This window comes from Schizosaccharomyces cryophilus (assembly GCF_000004155.1).
Source record: "Schizosaccharomyces cryophilus OY26 unplaced genomic scaffold supercont4.4, whole genome shotgun sequence".
NCBI classification, from domain to species: domain Eukaryota; kingdom Fungi; phylum Ascomycota; class Schizosaccharomycetes; order Schizosaccharomycetales; family Schizosaccharomycetaceae; genus Schizosaccharomyces; species Schizosaccharomyces cryophilus.
Window position 1 is genome coordinate 842,664 of NW_013185627.1, and position 20,351 is coordinate 863,014.

General features: G+C 38.4%; 10 protein-coding genes across 10 annotated transcripts; 5 read left to right on the plus strand and 5 right to left on the minus strand.

The window, feature by feature from the left end:
• Positions 1-611: 611 nt before the first annotated feature.
• Positions 612-2,862, plus strand: SPOG_02584 (2-OG-Fe(II) oxygenase superfamily protein). Its single transcript, XM_013168526.1, has one exon. The coding sequence runs from the start codon at positions 1,191-1,193 to the stop codon at positions 2,412-2,414; it is 1,224 nt and encodes a 407-aa protein (XP_013023980.1). The 5' UTR covers positions 612-1,190; the 3' UTR covers positions 2,415-2,862.
• A 671-nt stretch (positions 2,863-3,533) lies between these two features.
• SPOG_02585 (nucleotide-sugar phosphatase) lies at positions 3,534-4,445 on the plus strand (the record flags this gene model as incomplete). The annotated part of the gene is made up of 2 exons (XM_013168527.1): positions 3,534-3,750; positions 3,805-4,445. 2 exons carry the CDS (start codon positions 3,534-3,536, stop codon positions 4,443-4,445), a joined length of 858 nt encoding a protein of 285 aa, XP_013023981.1.
• Positions 4,446-4,957: 512 nt separating this feature from the next.
• On the minus strand, positions 4,958-6,919 carry SPOG_02586 (transcription factor; the record flags this gene model as incomplete). Its single annotated transcript, XM_013168528.1, has 1 exon — positions 4,958-6,919. One exon carries the CDS (start codon positions 6,917-6,919, stop codon positions 4,958-4,960), a length of 1,962 nt encoding a protein of 653 aa, XP_013023982.1.
• An 889-nt stretch (positions 6,920-7,808) lies between these two features.
• On the minus strand, positions 7,809-8,644 carry SPOG_02587 (methyltransferase; the record flags this gene model as incomplete). The annotated part of the gene is made up of 2 exons (XM_013168529.1): positions 7,809-8,530; positions 8,608-8,644. 2 exons carry the CDS (start codon positions 8,642-8,644, stop codon positions 7,809-7,811), a joined length of 759 nt encoding a protein of 252 aa, XP_013023983.1.
• A 29-nt stretch (positions 8,645-8,673) lies between these two features.
• SPOG_02588 (uncharacterized protein) lies at positions 8,674-10,733 on the minus strand. The gene has a single exon (XM_013168530.1). It carries the CDS (start codon positions 10,679-10,681, stop codon positions 8,972-8,974), a length of 1,710 nt encoding a protein of 569 aa, XP_013023984.1. The 5' UTR covers positions 10,682-10,733; the 3' UTR covers positions 8,674-8,971.
• Positions 10,734-10,879: 146 nt separating this feature from the next.
• On the plus strand, positions 10,880-12,397 carry SPOG_02589 (hypoxia induced family protein). Its single transcript, XM_013168531.1, has one exon. The coding sequence runs from the start codon at positions 11,248-11,250 to the stop codon at positions 11,569-11,571; it is 324 nt and encodes a 107-aa protein (XP_013023985.1). The 5' UTR covers positions 10,880-11,247; the 3' UTR covers positions 11,572-12,397.
• Positions 12,324-14,225, plus strand: SPOG_02590 (serine-tRNA ligase). The gene is made up of 2 exons (XM_013168532.1): positions 12,324-13,536; positions 13,608-14,225. Exons 1-2 carry the CDS (start codon positions 12,455-12,457, stop codon positions 13,945-13,947), a joined length of 1,422 nt encoding a protein of 473 aa, XP_013023986.1. The 5' UTR covers positions 12,324-12,454; the 3' UTR covers positions 13,948-14,225.
• A 540-nt stretch (positions 14,226-14,765) lies between these two features.
• On the minus strand, positions 14,766-16,115 carry SPOG_02591 (tRNA-pseudouridine synthase; the record flags this gene model as incomplete). Its single annotated transcript, XM_013168533.1, has 2 exons — positions 14,766-14,871; positions 14,893-16,115. 2 exons carry the CDS (start codon positions 16,113-16,115, stop codon positions 14,766-14,768), a joined length of 1,329 nt encoding a protein of 442 aa, XP_013023987.1.
• A 711-nt stretch (positions 16,116-16,826) lies between these two features.
• On the plus strand, positions 16,827-18,276 carry SPOG_02592 (splicing suppressor). Its single transcript, XM_013168534.1, has one exon. The coding sequence runs from the start codon at positions 16,879-16,881 to the stop codon at positions 18,025-18,027; it is 1,149 nt and encodes a 382-aa protein (XP_013023988.1). The 5' UTR covers positions 16,827-16,878; the 3' UTR covers positions 18,028-18,276.
• A 123-nt stretch (positions 18,277-18,399) lies between these two features.
• On the minus strand, positions 18,400-19,947 carry SPOG_02593 (phosphatidylserine decarboxylase Psd2; the record flags this gene model as incomplete). Its single annotated transcript, XM_013168535.1, has 1 exon — positions 18,400-19,947. One exon carries the CDS (start codon positions 19,945-19,947, stop codon positions 18,400-18,402), a length of 1,548 nt encoding a protein of 515 aa, XP_013023989.1.
• Positions 19,948-20,351: the final 404 nt, after the last annotated feature.

Here is a 20,351-nt window from a genome sequence, read left to right on the forward strand (position 1 = left end):
TTCGCGTACCTTATTAAGTAACAAATTTGCAGAGCGAGTTTTGGAGAAAATGAATCTTTTGACAAATCAGACAGAGAAGGAAAAAAAGGAAAAATGTTTGGATGAAACATTCAGATCAAAGAAATAGAGACATTGAACAACTAAACTCTGTGGATTGTATTTTACAATGAAAACTAGAGAGTCTAAATAAGCGGCGACGCGACTCGAATGTTTTTCAACAAACGTTCCATTCCAAGTCTACTCACGCCCGAACCCACTTTTCTGAACATACCACTTTTATCGAACGGAAATTTTCATCCATTAGAGGACAAAGTATGGGTGAGAAAAAACTCACCCATTGGGTCCAGTAAAATGCGTCTAGCTTTCCTATTCGTTTGATACCTTTTTTTTTGTTTATTTCCGATTGTATCGTTTGTTTATCTTTAAGTTTGTTTTTTTTACTTTTTGGGTTTTTGTTGTTTTATCTGACAAAACCTGACATCTATCAGATCGATTTTCATTGGCTGTTTGCCTCTGGCTAGAAGAGATAAGCATCTATGGTCAGAAAAGAAAGATAAGGGAATAAATGTAATATAAATGGACTCTTCCCCGTTCTATTTAAGAATAATCCTTTCGATTCTTCAACGTCCATTTTGACACAAAATCGTTTTGTCTTTTGAAACGTAGAACGGGGGTTTTTTATTTTAATTTTTCATTTGTTTATTTTATTTTCCTTTTGTTATAAGTGTTTCCTGGTTACCGTTCACTTTCTAGACTTTGAGGAACCAATTTTTTTGACGAAAGTTTGGTTTTTTACGATTTTGAAGCCTCTGAAGACCATAGATTGTTTTTATCGAGGGGTTTTCTTTTTATTTGTTTTTTTTCCTTTAGTTATTCCTTTTTTTAGGGGAAAGATATTCGCTCGTAATTGAGCTCTTGGTTCTTTAAAGACTTTATTGTTTCTAATAGGTAGCCATCCGTCTATCTTTATATCGGGATTTGTGGTAATTCATAGTCTCGGTAGAAAAAAAAAAGATTTTTTTTATTGATATCTTTAGAAGTTATTCCGAAGAACGTTTCCCATTTTTCATTGATTTGTCTTTACTTTTTTCCTCCACACAAAAGCAAAGCAAAACAGAACAGAACAGAACAGAACAGGACAAAAAAGTTTAGAAACATATTGTCCTTTCCTTTGTGATTAGTTAGTAATCATGTTGTCTCAATTAATACAAAATACTTCTGATTCTGTAAGGACGGCCACTCCTGAAGAGGAAGAACGTCTTTGTCCAGTCATTGACTTTGGCCCCTTGCTAGCCAACGAGCCGGGTGCGCGAGAGAAGATTGTCGAGCAGCTCCGCCTTGCTTGTGAATCCACCGGCTTTTTCCAAATTTTAAACCATCCTATCGGCAAAGATGTCATCAAAAATGCTTTTCGCGCTTCCAAGCATTTTTTTGAACTCCCTTTTGATGAGAAACTGATGTTGAGCAAGGATATGTTTAGCAACCGCGGTTATGAGTTGCTCAAGGACTTTGTTTTAGAAGGTGAAGAAGATTCTTCTCTAGACGGAGTGGTTCTCGACGATGATCTATCTTTCCCTGGTAGCTCTTCCTTTACTCCTTCATCTCTTGGTTGCCCGATTCCTTCTGCTCAGTCCCTTTCCACGTACGCTGAACCCCCTGACTCATCACCGACTACTTGGAACACCGGCCTCGGTGACTCTACCCCATCTACCAGCAACAATGCCGCTCTTCATGATTCTGAATGTATGTCTAATGAATTCCGCGAAAGCTTTTATTTTGGTAATGACAATCTCTCCAAGGAACGTCTCCTCCGCCCTTTTCAAGGTCCTAATAAATGGCCTTCCAATACAGGTGCTAATTTTCGTACTTCCCTCGTCCAGTACCACGATGAAATGGCTGCTTTTGCCAATCAAGTCATGTGTCTTTTGGCCGAATCTCTTGGTTTAGCGCCCAACGCATTTGATGAATTTTGCTCCGATCCCACTACTGCCATTCGTCTTTTGCGGTACCCCTCATCCTATAACCGCACCGGAGTGAATGACCATACTGATGCTGATGCTTTGACACTTATGGCGCAAGATGAAGTTCGTGGCTTGCAAATCGTAGATCCTGTTTCACAGTCCTTCGTCGCTGTTTCTGCACGTCCCAGTGCTTTGGTTGCCAATTTAGGTGATATCATGGCTATCTTAACCAACAACCGCTACAAGTCTTCAGTGCACCGTGTTTGTAATACCAGTGGACACGACCGCTACACCATTCCCTTCTTTTTGCAGGGTAACATTGACTATGTAGTGGCCCCTTTGCCTGGGCTAGGTCCCTCGACCACTGAGCCTATTGCCGTGGAAGACTTGTTGAGGGATCATTTCCATAACAGTTATACTTCACACACTACAACCACTTCTTTGGTTTGCTAATTCGAATCCCTTTTGTTCCGTTGTATTCTATACTTTTCCTTTGAATCCGTTAGAAGTTTCCCAATGACTTTACATCCCGTTAATTAAGCTGTTTTAATAATTTTCTATAGATTGCTAATTGTTTTTTCCCTAAGGGCTCTGACTGCCACCGATATCTCGTTTCTTCAGGACGGTTTTGAGCTTTCAAATTTACGCCAACGTTTCGTTCTTTTTCAACGTTTTATTTCCATACGGCTTGCTTTTAAGCTTCTGTTATATTCTGCTCATTTTACTTTTTCTTTTCCGTTATAGAAAAGAAAGAATAATTGGATGTCAACGTTTGCGTGCAATCGTCTTTTCCCTGTGTAATTAGATCGTTCGTTCTTTTGTTTATGTTTTTCATTTTGTTATTATTATAAATACTAATTTTGCTTGCTATGAATGAATGTATTGTTGAGCTACAAGTAGGAGTAGTTTTTAATAAATAGATATCATTAGATTTCATTCTTGAATTATTTGCTACAGAAGACTAATATCGATTCCATGAATGGTTAAACATACTAATACTGCCTTAGTTAACGTTTAATTCTACATATGTAAAGCTATCGATTTTCAAATAACCTAGGATATGTGTATAAATTTACTAACATTGGTTGACGACCCTCTCATAATTACTACAAGCAGCAACCCTTTCAAGTCGCACTCCGAAATTATATGCACAGGAGAACGTACGATATCCACAATAACGAGAACAGACGAGCTATCTACCTTCGACGTAAACATACCAAAGAAATTACCACAAGGATTGACATAGCAAATCGTTGATTCGGTCATTCAGCGAATGTAAAAGTAAAGAGCCGAACTCTACGAAGGTTTCTACAAATTGGTGGAAGCAAGTTCATTGGAGTGCGTTCAACCAAGCTTCCTTTGTTGACAGGGTTACGTCACAAAAGAACCTTAACGGAAAAATTTTCCAATGGTCGCTTCCACCCACTAGCCGGAAGAAAGAAATGACGCAATTTCCGGAAAATTAAGGGTTGTAGGCTTGTTCTGGTTATCTTGACAGACATATATAGAGCAAGGGCTCCCCGTGAGTTGTTTCCTTCTCTGAACACACTACACACCACAACATCTACGAATATGAGTGCTACTGATAAGTCCGACAACATTCCTTCCGCTGACACTGTTCAGATGGTTATTTCTGACGTTGATGGTACCCTTTTGGATGCCCATCACCGTTTCCACTTCCGTACCTACCGTGCCATGAGTTACATTCGTCAAACCCGCCCTGACTTCCCTATTGTCTTGGCTACTGGTAAGCAACGCTCTGCTGTTGACTTGATCCGTATCCCCTTGGGTTTGGATGCCTTCCCTGCTGCCCACGTTAACGGCTGTATCCTTTACAACGAAGGTAAGGTTGTCTCTGCCGAATACTTGGAACCCTCGGTTGTCATGGAGGTTGTTGAAGCCACCAAGCACAACCCCAACATCGCTAACGTCGTTTACGATGATCAAAATGTTTACATCTTAACTCCTGGTCGTGAAGACTTGAAGAACGTTAAGCGCTTGGAGGAAATCGGTGAAAAGGTTGTCTGGTCCATGCCCTTTGAAGAGGCCAAGGCTAAGGTTTTGTCTGGTGAAATCAAGGTCATCAAGATGGCTGTCTGTGAAGACCCCGACAAGCTCGATGTTGTCCGTGATATCTTGAAGCCCTTCCCTAAGGACAAATTCACTACTACCCAAGCTTTGGCTTACTGTATTGAATTGATTCCCTCTAGCTGTAACAAGGGTACTGCCCTCCAAACTATCACCAGCAAGATCCTTCCTCACATCAAGAACGAGAATGTTATCGCCTTTGGTGATGGTCAAAACGATTTGACCATGTTCGGCGTTGCTGGCTGGTCTGTCGCCGTCAAGAACGGTATGCAAATCGCCATTGATAATGCCCGTGCCGTCTCCCGTGTTGGTAACGATGAAGGTGCCGTCGGTGAAGTCTTGGAGCGTGTCTTCAACATCCCTGAAGACTACACTCCTCCTGAGTACAAGTTTTAAATTATGTGATATACCATGACTAACGTTGCCCTCCGCTTTCAATAACCATTTGTTATTTTGAGGTGTTGTTTATTTACGTTGCGTTCGTTTCCTTTTTTGTTTAATGCAATCTTTTTTCTTTGTACCTTTGTCGATATTTCCGATTGGAAGCAAAGGTTCGGAGCATTTTCTAAAGATTTTTGTCTTATCTTTTTAGTTCCTTGCGCGCGACTTTACGCTCATAGATACGCATAGCCAAGCTTCGCTTCAATGTATTATTCTTCTGCATCTGTCCTTTCTTGTGTCTTGTTTCGTAGCTCTGGTATGTGTAGTTAGTTATTGACTTCAACTTTAGACAGTGAGTATTATGTTTTAACTACAAATCAACATTTATTCATTTATTTATTAAAACAATTTCACTGCGAGAATCTGTAATTCATAACGTATCATCATTATGTTGCGGGATTCCTGCACATAAGATGATCAATAAATAGAGTAATTTAGGTTTCTATGCAATAAAAATAAATAGCTAATCATGGCCGGGAAAATGACCATGCTTCTGGATTCCATGGATCAAACATTTGTTCTTGAGTCAATTGAAAAATATCGGATCCAAGTGGATCATCCAACTGAAAAATATCACTTTGGAGAGCTGATAAGTGAGAATATTGTTTGCCCAGCTCTTTTAATAAAGAAGACGAACGGCCAATAGCCATTTCAACAATATCAAAACCAGCTGCATGAAGTGTTACACAGTGCCTCAAAAAAGCATCTAATAGGGAAAAGGCCCTTGCTCCATAAGTATTACTTTCATGAAAATCTAAATGAAGGCGAATCAGAAGGGAAACAAGGGTTGAAAAATGAAAACCAGCGTAAGGCCAGAAAAAGTCAGTTATTGAATCAGGAGAAATTTCCATAAAATTGGAAATGGCTTGTTCAACACAAGTAAATAAATCTTCCGACTGGAATTCTGGCAGATGAAATCGAAGCGCGGTTTTCCATAATAAAATCTCCACAGCGTCAAACTGGATCCTAAGTGATGCAGCTCCAAGGCCAGATTCTTCAAGTTTAGAAGGACGAGCGGAATGTAGACGACTAAAAAATCCGCTAATCTGGTAAGAAATGGAGCGATTGTTCTTGTAATGCTTGCTTAGGGCTCGAATGGTAAACAAATCTTGTAATATATCTTGCAGTACCATACTAAGTTCTATCATTTTCAAGAACGTTTTGAAAGACGTAGAAGAAGTAATTTCGAGAGGTAAAGTCTCGTTAGAATTTATCTTTGGGACGACATAATCATCCTCATGAATATTCGTTGCTAAACCAAAATACATGGAGTACCACTTGTCTGCAATAAAAATGGCCCACCATATCCTTTTTCTGATAGTTTTTTCTTCATTTGGGATTTCCCAGTTTGTACAATCGTGATTAAAACCTAGCAACTGAGACAAAACAGTCGTTCTCGACAGGATACTTGTGAGACTATACATATTAGAAAGCGGACGTCCAATTAAATACAACAAAGCTGCTTGTATTGTACTTAGTCTTGGTTGAGTAAAATGAAAGTTTAAACCATCTTCAACTAAATTCCACATCTTTCGCTGATCCAAAGGGGGAACATTAGAAAGCCTGGAATCTTTATTCCAGTAAATTAGCGATAATGAATATAGAGCAGCTAAAAGAATAGACGGAACGTTCCTCGCACCGTTTTTGTAAGAGAGAAGGAAGCGCGGCCCATGGAGAATAGGATATGCAGGATGAATATGAGTAAAATACAAATCAACTAGTATACGGCCTGTTGTTTCATCAACATGGGTAGCTAAAAGGTCGTGCAATGCGCGCTCATAGCGAGCGAAATCACTATGGCGGTCGTTCTCATATGCAGGATCAAGAATATACATAACAGGGGATTTCGAGTTTGAAGAAACATACTTTAAAGTCATATTATCAAAAGAGCATACACCGTTTTCAAAGGAGAAATATTCACGAATCAAGTCTATGTCAGAATCACAGGTAGGACCCAACACATAGGGATAATTAAGCGAAATATCTAAACCCAGCTTGTCGAATTTATCGTCAGAGGTATGATACATTTCGGTAATTCCTGCCAGGTTCAGAGGAACTCTCTGAGAGCTTTGGTTGCTTTGACTTTTCAGATTTGCTTTGGCTAATGCAGCTGTGCTTTCAGGAATATCCAATGAAGGCTGGCTACGGAGAACAGACGGTTGGTTGTTAATAAAGTAATCATCGCCGTATGATGGGTTGTCAAAAGTCGGATCATCAGAAATAGAGTCGGATCTTTTCTTGGGTTTGCTGCGTTTTATGGGCGGTAAGTGGTATGTACAAGGTATCTTGAGCGTTAGGCATAAAGCACAAGAATTACCTACAACTTCAATGACACATCTCGCTTTCCGAAGTCGGCAATTGTCACAAGGTCTGGTTTTTCTTGAACGATATGGTCTTTCTAAGCTTCCTTCAGCTGGAGGTGCGTTCATGGAAAGAATTGTTTGCAAGAAAGAAAATTGGATAAAATGAAACTTGAACAGGTAAAAAGATAATATTCTAGGATGTCTTTGATTTTTTTGTAATGAGTGTAACCGCCAATTCTTCGAATTTAAAACAGTTTAGCTGACCCGCTGGGAATCACAATTTTGAATTCTATATTTTATCAATTATTCTATGCTCGGCGATGATGTTTCCTTTAAAAACCAAACAAGTTTACCAGCAGTCAAGGACGGAGGAGAATGTGATTTCACGCCTACTCTTTTTACATATCCAATCAAAATATATGTGAATATTTTGATTTTAATAGTTATTTTTTAATTGTTCGAGCAGTTGAAATGGAGGATTCCTTAAGAATTGGGAATTTGGATATCAAGGTGGTTGTCAGCAGAAACTGTCTGGGAAGGAAGATTGATTCATTCTAGATAATGAGATAAAGTACTCAAACGGCAAGAATGAAAAACATTAATTGCATATAAACTAAGAGTCAAAGAAACAGCGGTTCAAAGAAGTCTTTACATTTGGCATTTCATAAGACAGTGTTTGGGTCTTTCAAATTGGTAATTTATAGTTTCAGGTCACATTTTATAAAGTAGGTAAGCGTTTCAAGATGAACCAAAAAAAAACATGTGGTTATTTTCCTCACAGTTTACAAAAGCCAAAAAGAACATGTCCAATGAATAGTTGATCTGAAGAAATCGTTGCATCATCCTGGGTACAGAAATCAATAGTTGTTTCCAACAGTGTACTAATGAGAAGAGAGCATTGAATAGGGAGGAACAGGACCAGTCTGTACGAGGCATCTCTTGCCAAAGGTTATGCTTGAAGATGTATACAGGATAATAAATCCCAGCATCACTCATTGTTAAATTTATAATTCTTTTATGCTTTTTTGGGACACTCCTTTTCTATGCTGAAGGCCATCGTCTGGTAAGGGAATTTGATTTGATTTGTGTTTTGCACTCTAGGCACCGTTTCTGTGATTTTGTCGAGCTCAGCTTTGACTGTTTCTTTTTCCTCTTCAGAAAGGGTGCACATGTAAGATAAAGAAAAAACCATTTTATAGATGGCATTCTCTGGTACAGAGCAATGAGCAAAAGGAAAAGCACAGTAGCGAGCCTTTTGAAAGCCGTGTCCAGGAAATAATTGGGCCCATTCCCAAGAATTGAATGATGGTGTTCCCGCACGATACTTGTCCAATAGTTTATTTATTTTTTCTACCCAAGGTACAGATTCGTCTCGGACATTCCAAACAAGACCTAGGGCTCCCCTTGGCTTCAAAACACGATGCATCTCCTGCAGTGCTTTTGGATTGGCAAACCAATGGAAGGAGTTACCACATAAAATCAAGTCTATGCTTTCGTCTGGTAAAGGAATCTGCGTTGCCGAGCCTACTAATGTTTCTACCGTTGGATATTTCTTTTGCAGCTCTTTTAGCATACTCTCTTCAGGGTCCACAGAGATAATCTTCTTAGGATGAGCAGCTTTTGTTCGAGGAATCAACTTCCCCGTACCTGCTCCCAGATCTAAAATAGTAGAATTGTCATCAACCCAAAACTCGTCAACAAGCCAATCTGTTATACCAAATGGAAATTCTGGCCTACCTAGTTCATAATTTTCAATATCAGTTTGGTACTTCATAGTCTTTTGCTTTTTTCCGGACATTTTCGTGAAAATTGACTTTTGATAGGAACTGCAATAATTCTTCCAAGTTCCATATAGGTTTCGTAGAAAATTTATATACAGTGGTCAAACTACTTCAAGAAAGAAATACATTCTGCTGAGTAGTTATAAAGATAAATAGAAAATAAATTTATTAATGCGGTGAAATTAGGAGATATATGAAACACAATCCTTGTTAGACGAAATCTAGCAAACTGATAAAAATGAATGTCTCTGAATGAGAACTGTATTGCATTAGGAATTAATAAGGGTGTACACGCATTAAACAAACAAGAAACCAGAAGATCAAAACGAAGGTAAAGAAAAAAATACAACATTTAAAAAACCATACAAGCATATTCATTAAGTCATCAAAGGTTCTCCTACGCACCCATCAACTCTTCTACTTCCTGATCTGGTCGCCATTCTCGTTTTGATAATTCGTCTTCAAAAACGCTAGTTGGAAGCTCGGCCCGATCCATAGAAATACCATTTTCTTCTAGTCGATCAATGATGTCGTTGGAGACATGCGGTTGAAAGAGGACTTTACGATCGTTGTTGAATGCATTTGCAGAAGCAACGGTTGAATATGCATTTGCTAGTTGAGCTTTCGTGGGCAAAGTCAAAGATTGCAATTGGTCCTCATCTTTCGTTAACTCAAATTCATTTACAACCCCATCGTCTTGAGCAGCTTCTAAGGTTTTTCGTAATTCTTCTCTATGGTAGACCTCAAGGCGCTTTAAAAATGACCGTGATACTTTCGTCTCAGAACTATCTGGTCGATAAGATTTTGCAACAACAAGAAATTGGCGTGGATTTAAGGCATCTAAAGATCCAAGAGTCTCTTGTAAGGCTTCTGGCTCGTCCTCTTCACTTAATCTATAAAGACACTGAAGCCACTGCAGCAGTTGGGTTAACGGCGTAAGATGAGGAGTAAGGGAGACTTGGAAGTCTTCTCCAGGATAGTCAATAGGCTTTTTGAGCCTTGCAGAGTTTGTCTGAGACCATTCTTCCAAACTGGAAATATTGAAGCGAATTTCCATAGCGGCAGCTCGGGAGTGGTATTTTTTAGTGGAAAGGACAATGTTGAAGAGACGCGCAGCTAGCCAACGATACAGTCGTTCTATACACTGAATACGTAAGAGAGGATGAACATAAAATACTTCTAATAGATGAAGGGTGGAAGCAATGACTTTAGTAATATTACGTGGTGAAGCTGAAGGGGTGCTGCGAGGAGACGAAGGATTATCCGTGACATGACGACGCCTTAAGAAATTCCAGCTTCTTGAATGAAGAATAGAGTCCAAACCCTGTATTCCTGTATACTTGAGCATGCCTTCTTCTAGATTTTCCTCCATACGGCGAATGGCATCTTTGCACACCAATAGATAAATTTCGGATACTAGTTGGCAGCATTCACGTTGTATTTCTCCAGTTAGTTCTTCCAATCTCGCATCCCTCTGAAGATAGAATGAAAGCAGACAAACGTTTGCTAGCCACATGACACACAAAACCATATCCTGGCAATTCGCTTGTATGACTTGATGAACCGAATCGAGAAAGCCTGCCAAAAGATCATGTCCTATGTTCTTACTTTTCGGCATATACGAGTAAGCAAATCTTGAAGCCAGATAAAACAGTTTCGCCGGAGCTAATCGCAAAGACGGTCTCTCAGGCCGAAACTCTTGCACAAATAATTGAAGCATAGAGCCTATTTCTCTTTCATCAAAAACAAAATATTGCCAATCATAGTTATTATCATTAATACCAACACCTTCCTGATCATATTTTCCAGAATTCCAATTTGCAGAATCCAGGTTGTGTGTTTCCAACATAATGTTTCCGAGATCTAACTCCAAACCCAAGCCTTGATTCGCTGGTATTAGATCATTTCCTTCTTGTAATGATTCCTGCGTTCCTTTGGGAGCGTCATTGTTCCAAATACCTACGGTATTGAAGATGTCATTTTCCAGATTGTAATTACTGGATTTCAACCGATTCTGGGATGAATTGGGCATTACTTTTTCGTTCATTCCATCAAAAGAAGAAGTTTTTTCTCCATTGAATGAGCCATTGTCATCCAATCGTTCCATTTCATGTGGATCTTTTCTTTCTCTACGTTTTGCTTTCGACACTGGATACACTTACTCTACAATAATGAACGGTGAACTTTCGGTGATTTATCGCTAAATATCGAAAGCCTAGCATCGGTATTCGGACAAGGATCTCCGGTATTCACCGAAAATCATACTAAAGAGGAAGGACAAAAAATATGTGAAAAACAAAGAGAACCGGAACGCTTGGACTGGAGTCCTTTTCAACGAATAATTCTTTTCTATTTCATTTGAAATATTTGCTTCCAATACGCCATAAAAAAAAAAGCTCCTGTAAAGAACCATCCTGGCGATCATTGTACAAGAACTTTTGGAGGATCTTAATGACCTTTTGCTTTTATCGTTACTTTACTCTGTTTTTACTTTTGAAATTGTTTGTATTCAATTACTGAGTACTTTGCAATAATTGAAATTTGGCTTGTTGAGTCTCTCTTACGTTTGGTAGACCTTTTCCTTCTTCTCGCATTCTACTTTTCCTCTTTCTTCTTGAACGAAGTTAATTGATCTATTTTGTGAATTTCATCTGTGCGGAAAATACAATAAAAATGAGCTCGAATCCTGTAGAACAAAAGCGAGAACAAGCGCAAATGGACTCAATAACGAAACCTTCCAATCCAGAGACTACGATGTCTCGTTCAGAAAAACTTACATATGTACTCATTCACAATCCTCTAATTCCTATTGGGTGCGTCATGACTGTAGGATCGTTCCTGATTTCAGGGTATCACTTGAGAAGAGGCAACGAACTCAAGGCAAATCGATTTATGAAGTACCGTGTTTTATCTCAAGGATTTACTCTTGCAGCTGTTGCGTTTGGAGTTTTGTTTATGAATCCTAAACCCAAACCTGCTCCTCCTAAACCATATTAAAATTTCTCATCCCAAGTCTTTTCTATTCGCTTGAGCTTCTTTATTTCCTTATTCTATTGGAACATGGATTTTCAGAGAAAATGATTTTTATGTGTTTCTTTTCAATTCGATATTCTTTCTCGAGGATTGGAGAATCAAAGATTCCCTTCTCAATTTATGATACACTGAAGAGTTTAGATCATAAAAACGATTTTACTCAAAAAATACAATAAATGAGCAAATCGAGCTCAATTCTTCAAGACCCTTTGAGCATTATTTCTAATGCAACTTTGACGCATGGAAATGTTCATCAATGAATTACTTCAAAGCAGAAAGTAAATCATTAAAGGTTCAGAGAAAGCTTTTCATTTAAGTACGTGCTACTTCCTTTCAGTGAATCTTTTTTTGTACATCTCTTGTTTCCTTGCTGTCTTTTGGACCCTTAAAAATTAACTACATCGATTCATTGTTGCTCTAATTCTTGTTACTAATATTCATTGAAACGATTTCAAAAGAATAAGTAAAAGAGAGCATTTCGGTCATGAAGAATGTTCATAGTAAGCAATAGCTGTTGAAGATCCCTTCGAGCGAAATCCCAAGCAAGTTATTCAATTACTGGTATGAATATAAATTAACCTATAATGAATCTGATTATTCTTGCTAATTGTTTAATAAAAGCGACTTCTTTGAATATTATCATCTTAACGTTCCAAATACGATACCTCAAGTAACTTGAAAAGTGACCATGGAAAGCCTGTTTTTTGGTTTCCACTCTTCGTAGCCGTATTTAATCTAAAAACGAAGAAAGAAAATCAGAAATTTCCTTTTCTATTTATTATAGGCTGATAACTTTGTAGAATCCATTCGTTTTCCAACCAGGGCAGTTCAACAATTCCTATTTTGCATGAAGACAGTACAATCCATTCTTAGGCAACCGATCTTTTTTTCTCAGAAATTATGGCTTCGTAGTTACTCAACAAAATATCAGGAAGCTCCTTCTTCCTGGAAGGCAATGCTGAATTTAAAACATATTTACGAGCATTCGGGCGAAATCCATCAGAATTGTGTTAATCGAAATATGCGTGCAGTGGCAGAAACGCTACCAACAATCAAATCTTTATACGAAGAGCATACTGCCGTTCGAAATCAATTAACCCCATACGTCAGTGAAAAGAACAAGATTACTGGTTTAATCAAGTCTTCTAAAGATGGGGAGCACCGAAGTTTTTTGGTCTCTGAAGCAAAAAATATAAAAGTAAAAATCGACTCTATTGAAAAACTATCTTCTGATATCCAAAAGAAACTATATCATTATTGCCTAAGTCTTCCAAATTCCACTTTGCCTAGCGTACCTTTAGGGTCCGAAGACAATGCTGTTTGCGTTGCTTCCATAGGAGAACAAAAAAATTTGAATGAAAAGAATTTTTATATTAAGGATCATTTGGAACTTGCTGGTGATGCTATTGATCTGCTCAGTGCTTCGGAGACTAGTGGTCATGCATTCTGTTACATAAAAGGGGAAGTAGCTGAATTAGAAATGTCTCTTATTAACTATGCTATTGACTTTGCGAAATCTAGAGGATGGTCTCTCGTGATTCCTCCATCTATAGTCCGCTCTGATGTTGCACTTGCTTGTGGTTTTCAGCCTCGGGATGAACAGGGTGAACAGATATATCAACTAGAAAACCAATACGAAAGCAACTCGCCTAAGCAATGTCTTGTTGGTACAGCTGAGATCAGTCTAGCCTCTCTTGGATTCAGACAGACTTTTCATGATCTAAAGGAGAAACGAGTCGTTGGGGTTTCTCGATCCTATCGACGAGAAGCAGGTGCTCGTGGTCGAGATACCAAAGGGCTGTACAGACTTCATGAATTTACAAAGGTTGAACTTTTTTCATGGACTCATCCGTCTCAATCTTCGAGGGTATTTGACGATATAATAAAATTGCAAATCGACTTTATACATAGTTTAGGTCTTTCGGCAAGGTAAGCTCACGTTGCTCTTTTTTATAAATTTTCGAAACAAGAACTTACTACTAACTCTTGATTTATTCTAGGGTATTAAATATGCCAACTCAAGAACTTGGTGCCCCAGCTGCTCAAAAGTATGATATCGAAGCATGGATGCCTTCGCGGGCGAAGTTCGGTGAAATTTCGTCTACATCAAATTGTCTAGATTATCAAGCACGACGCTTACTTACACGGTATAAAAATTCTAAGGATTCTGGATTTGTTCACACCCTTAATGGAACAGCTGCTGCCATCCCTAGACTTGTCATCGCTTTGCTTGAAAGTCATCAGCAGCCTGATGGAAGTGTGGTTTTACCACAATGCCTCATTCCCTATTTAAAGAAAGAAAAGCTTTTTGTTCCGAATGAAAAAGAAGTATCCGAATGAGGCCTTAATAATGTAGGCTCCAAATGAAAGGCTAGCTTATTATCATTTCACCCTTCCAAACAAGGAATACGGAAAGGTGATTTTGTCAATCTTTACAAAATAAAATCAAAGCTTCTTCTGATCATGATAATATATCATATCTATACTTGAACTTTCATTTATGAATTTCTCGTTACTTGGTAAAGAACAGTGTTGGTTTTGTCCGCTACATGTAAATTAATTTGCAGAGTTTTGTTAACTTTGGTAGCATCAGCATTTTACAAACAATATCATTATGATGTTTTTTTTTTCTTTGTCTTCGTCTGTAAAACGCCGCTAACTAAGAGGGTAGTTTGTTGCACAACAACGACAGATGAGCATGCCACCAATGTAAACTACAACAATGCATCCAAAATTAGTTGTTGAAAACATATGTCATATGATTCCTTTATAAATAATCAAGCTAGAACTTTGCAAAGAAAGTAAGCTTTAAAGAACATGGCATGGTTTTCATATATAGGATCTTGCATCGTAAATAAATGCTTTAGCTTCAGTCCTTTGGCAAAGCAAAGCAAAGCACAAAAAGAATCCAACAGGCTTTCCAGCTTATCGAAGTTTATGTAAAAGATTATTAAAGTCTAGATCATTCAAAAAAAATCTACAATTGTTCAATCCCAATACCAAGAGCTGTAGGCTTTAAGTAAATCAGTTATTGTATAACCCCGCAAGAAATTATTTCCTAATACCCATATTTTATAGAATACTTTTATGTATGCAGATACTTACGTATCGTAAAAGCGCGCGTTTAATATTCAAGAGAAATTTTTATCAACAAACAATTAATCTTCGTTCATTGATGATACTTCTTCAGAAACAGTAGGTTTACCAAGTCCCTTCTTACGCTTATAACGTTCATTAACGACCTCAACAGACTCTTGTCGCGCTCTCTGTAGAATTGGTACATACCTTTTAGATGTTTTAAGTTCTCCTTCCCCGATATTCACGCTGCTTCCGGTGTTTTGTAAAATTCCATATTGAGAAATCCTCTGATTAGCTATATCCAGCATGAAGGATGCTATCTGCTCACGAATACGAAGAGTATGCCATTGATGGTAGGTTTTTTCATATAGATGTTTCGTTATACGGGGGGCTGTTGTCTCGACATCTGTTGGCAAACCCCATTCGATATTATCAAACATACAATCGTATAGAATTAATGGAAACTCACTGGCCATATCGTATATTGGTTTACTTTGGACTTTCTGGATATCCAATAAATCACTGATGATTGAAACAGGCTCTAAATGCTGACCAACTAAAAATAAAACGGCCACCATGCATCTTACTTGATGCCAAAGGAAAGCCGTTCCTTGCAGATCAAATGCATATAGCTCGGTTGTAGGATCAACACAAATGATTTTTGAGCTTAAAATTCTTCTATGATAATTGGTAATTTGTTTTGAAGCATCAATTTTACAAAAATTTCGAAAATCGTGTTCTCCCAAGTAGAGGGCGGCTGCCTCGTTCATCCGGTCAATGTCCAATGTTCCACCGGGATAAGACTTTGTAAACAAGTATTTGTAATGTCTTTGTTTACAGGAGAAGCGAGCATTGAATTCAGGAGGAGGAACAGCATATCCTGTGATTCGAATATCAGATGGTAATATTCTGTTTAATACATCGCAATAGACAATAGGTCTTCGTTCGGAATGTCGCACGTTTAGCGAAATGACCTGGCCCATAGCAGAAACGCCCTTATCTGTACGGCCGCATCTACTGAAATTGCATGTTGCAGGACTCTCAATGAGATGAGCTTTCAATAAAGCTTCGAATATTTTTCCTTCTACAGTAGGTAAAGGTGTAGGTTCAGTCTGATATGCTAATCCATTATAATCCCAGCCGCAATAAGCAAATCTGAAAGCCAAAAAGATCGTTTTTTCTAGTTGGAAAGGGCGTGGAGGTTTCACTTTCTTGGCAGGCAAAGCTGCTTGCTGAGTAGAAGCATTCGAGTCCTCATTTTTATGAATACCTGATGTTTCTAGTTCTTTTTGGACGGTCTGCTGAGTTCCAGTTGAGGAAGCTTGCTGTTGTGTGTTTCCTGCAGAGCTTCTCTGTAACTGTTGATCCAACTCTAAGATTTTTGTTATGAGCTGGTCTTTCGACCATTCAGCATACTTGGATGCTGACATTCGAAGACTTCTTGCGCACTTGAGAATCTTGAAGTCTCTAAATTTGCACCTGGCCCGACTATACTTTCCGGTAGGGTAGGTGTTGGATGAATCCAAGTATAATACTTGGACGAATACTGATAAAAACAATTTATACGACAGCTCAAAAGACAAAGGAGTTCATGGGCATTTTAGTGTTGCTTATTTATGGTAATCATGGAATTCTCTTGAAGAGATGAAAACCCTCAAATAGACATTAAACGTATAGCCGCAAACTTTCGAATCATCCATTCAGTCGAGTTTTTTTTTCTTAACCATATTTATGGTTAGTTGGTGTTTTTTTTTTTTTTGTTTATTTAGATGAAAACGCCAACGTGTCTTTCCTCAAAGATGACTTCTCAAGTCATTCGTAAAATCCATAGCTACCATTGAAGAAAAAGAATCTTTTTTGCATTGCAAAATAACTTTCAGGTAGAAAGGAAGCGTTTCCATTAGCCTTATACCGTGTTTTTGTCTTTCCTCGATCGCCCAAATATTTAGAATGCCTGGTTCATTTAGAAGGAAAGAGACCCTCTGTTAGAATAAAAAAGAAAAAGAATCAATAGAGGTTTCGTACTTCATTTCATTTTGTTCTTGGTTTTCCTTATTTGTTTACAGATATGTAAACAAACCGTTTGTTACTCGACCGCTACTCATTTTTGAGGTTGCTGAAATCCAAGTTGCACAGAGTTAGCGTAGTACCACCAGCAGAAACGATTGATAATTGCGCGTTTTGGGTAGATTCATGTTTCAAAATATTTTAAAAAACCTTAGGATCACGAATTTATTTCGAAAGAAAGCTACAGAACCTGAATTGTTTTTTCCTCTTTCGAAATCTCCTGTAAAAGCACTCCGATTACGAGCAGAGCATATCCGACAGGTTTACAAGTGTCCGATATCAGGAAAACCAGTTTCTTATGAATGTCCAGAGTCAGGATTCCCTTCTCACTGCAGTAAAGCTCATTGGGAACAAGACAAAGTCCATCATGCCTTAATCCCTAAATTACGCCAAATCAATGAGGACTATCATGATTTAACTAGGCCAAACTCTATCCCTCAGCTTGCCAATCTTCCTGGCTTAGCCGAGAAAGACGTTGCCATTGCTCTTTGGTCCTGGGATTCTTACTTTTATACTAGAGGCTTTCCTAGCATTAATTCTGAAAGGACATCACGACATTTATCAAGTTTGCTGACTTATCCTATGACTATTGGCGGCCTCTTACACAAAAACTCCCCATACAACCTTCAAAATGGATTGACACCTCAAGGACTTCAATCCTTAGCCGTTCAAAGATACATGCTGAATCGCCCTACATCAGCCCAATCCACTGATCCCCGTCCTACAAGGATATTTGTTCTTGGTGCCCGACTTGAAAGTGCCTTGCCTCCTGCACTATGGCTTCAGGGCCTTAACTTCTTATTTCCAGGCCGTCTGTTTCAACTTCATTTTGTCGGACCAGAAGTTGTGAAACCTGCAAATATGAGTGATCTTCCCTCTCCTCTCACAATTCATTTTCACCAAGACTATTATCATAATCTACACAAGACAGGCACCTTTGAACCTTTCGATCCCTACTATGATACTTTCTTTATACCCATGCCTGATTTTGCTAATCCTGAATATTATAGCTCTTGGGTCCCGACGTTGCATGATTTAATTGCTACAAAGTGCGCAGTATGGGTTACTAGTCCTTCATCTGCTCAAACGAAGCGGGACACTAGTATCTTACAAGATGTACTTAAGGATTCTTATGAAAAACTTCTTTTGCCTCAAAAGAACGTTTTTGCTAGTCGCGCTTGGAATGTCAATGATGAAAATCTTCACAACGTATATCATGTAAACCATGAAGTTTACGGCTTTCGTTCTCTTCATCACAATGTTCAAAATGTTTAAAAAGCTGCATGCGCCAGGTCTCTTAGAATACAGTTCCCATCATTCCTCATGTTTCTACGGTTCTTAAACAAAACATCTACTTCTTTTTGCTAATAAATCTGCTTAATTTAGCATTTCAAAATAAGTTATACAAAGTATTTCTCCAATGGATTTCTTGTATTTCTCGCCCAAGTACATCTTGTATACATACAGCAATAATCAAAATCGTATATAAGGGAATAAAAGAATATTATCAATATTATTAAACGTAAACATGTTTACAAGAAACAAAAGTTCTATACTTCACTTTAACCAATAAATCATCAAAAACCAAGAATCTTATAAATAATTCGTCATCATTATTAAGTTTTTCCAACGAGGAAGTTAGAATATTCAAAGACCCTCCCCGACACGGACGTATTGACCTTGGTGGGTAGAAAATTTGAAATCGGCAGGTGCTTCAAAGACAAGCACAACGGTGCTTCCTAGTTGAAATCTACCAAGCTGTTCGCCTCGATTTATCGGCACTCCATTCAAAATAGGTGACGCATCACTATAGGCTGCTTCCTGAAAAGAGCCTAGTGACTTCTTGCGTAGTACCATTCTGTTTGTTGACAATGTAGGATCACAATCAATTACTATACTGCCAACATTTGTAGCACCTACAGGAATCATGCTCATAAATCCATGCTTATAGCGACCAAGTAAAGCAACTCGCTCATTCAAAACGAATAAATTATGCAGTCTTCTTGCCAAAAACGGAGAGACGCTGAACAACTCACCGGAAAAGTGCCTTCTTGACTCAATCACCCAATCAGCAGGCGAATGGAACCGATGATAATCGCCAGGTGCTAAATAAATAACAGAATAAAATAAAAGATTATTAGGTTGAATATTTCTCCAAGGTAAAGAGTCAATGTCGACGACATCTGCTTCCTGAACCCAGACATCCCAATTCGGCTTTCCGTTATCTAAAATTGGATGAGTTGTACCGTTCGAGTCATCTAAAGGTACATCATCGTCATCCTCCATAATTGAGGTGTAAAAACTATCAGTACTTATATCTGATGCATCCGACAGAACCGAACTTGTGTCACTTGTCACGTCCTGAAAAGCATTAAATGGACAGCAATTGTCATAGTAAGAGTCACGTGTGGAATTGTTATTATTCCAAGTCTCACTTTGGCTTTGAGTATCTGAGCCAGTCAAAGGATCTTTGGTCGATAACCCATTATCATTTCGAAAGTGACTACATCTGTCATGATATGGAGGGATAGAATAATTTGAAGCAAATTCTTTATGCTTTTTCAACAAACTTGAAGTTATATCTTGTCTAAAATCAACAATAGCGGGATCAACTGTAGAAACACCTCCCAAAAGCGCTTCCAAGGAATAAGATAGTCCTTTTACGTGTTCAATGTAGTTATTATCAACAACGCCTTGGCAAACAATTCTACCATCCACAGGTGAAACAACCAAAGAATCCGGATCGACTGGACGAACTTCGGGACGAAGCTCACGACAAAAGAAATCCTGAAAATTGCGATAATGAGTTAAATCTGGGTCTTTCAATTCATCTAAATTACAGCGAAAGACCCAAGAATACAACTTAAATCCTGGATATCTTAAAAATGTAGGTAAATTGGCACGATTGAACTGACCCCAAATGCGCGACAAACTTCGTAAGGGAAGGGAGCTCAAAAAGTAAACTTGCCAGGAGCTGTTTGGACGGACATTGATAGAAAGACGACCCAGTCGACTTCTTCTACGAATTCGATGAAGGCGATTGGAAAGACGCTTCCATTGTAGTGAAACACGAACATTGACTCCGTTCAATGCCTTTACTCCGTTCAAGGCCCGAACACCACCACCGATGCCACGGAGACTGACTTTTGTCCAGCGGTCTGGATGAAAACCACGAAATTTTTGTCGAGAGCGCATGAAATTAAAAGAAAGTTTGTCACAAACGACAGGAAAAAAAAGGAGAAACCGTATAAAGGAGAAAGAAGACAATTAAAAATACTTCTGGTAAAGGGATAAAAATAAAATTTGCCCAAGATTGGTAGAGGATGGGAAATCTGAACTCTGATCAGATAGTTTGTTAAATGATTAAAGACTCAAAAAGACTGTAGGAAAGTTATAAAATGAAAGCCAATGGTAAGAAACGAAGGAATGAACAACACGGTGGGAAACAAAGCGTTCCTTGGTACCAGCAATGGTAAAGTAGATACAATTCCAGTCACTCTAAAGGCATGTACAACGCAAGAAATTAATTAAAGGAAGAGGAGGAGGAGAGAATCAAAACTACAGTGTCAGATAATTCTTTTTACTCCAGCTAAAGCACG

Bases quoted from the DNA above. Each gene is read 5' to 3' on its own strand.
- SPOG_02584 (XM_013168526.1), top strand. From the start codon at position 1,191: ATGTTGTCTCAATTAATACAAAATACTTCTGATTCTGTAAGGACGGCC.
- SPOG_02588 (XM_013168530.1), bottom strand. From the start codon at position 10,681: ATGGAACGATTGGATGACAATGGCTCATTCAATGGAGAAAAAACTTCT.
- SPOG_02589 (XM_013168531.1), top strand. From the start codon at position 11,248: ATGAGCTCGAATCCTGTAGAACAAAAGCGAGAACAAGCGCAAATGGAC.
- SPOG_02590 (XM_013168532.1), top strand. From the start codon at position 12,455: ATGAAGACAGTACAATCCATTCTTAGGCAACCGATCTTTTTTTCTCAG. The intron at 13,537-13,607 runs GTAAGCTCACGT...GATTTATTCTAG, and splicing joins AGTTTAGGTCTTTCGGCAAG to GGTATTAAATATGCCAACTC.
- SPOG_02592 (XM_013168534.1), top strand. From the start codon at position 16,879: ATGTTTCAAAATATTTTAAAAAACCTTAGGATCACGAATTTATTTCGA.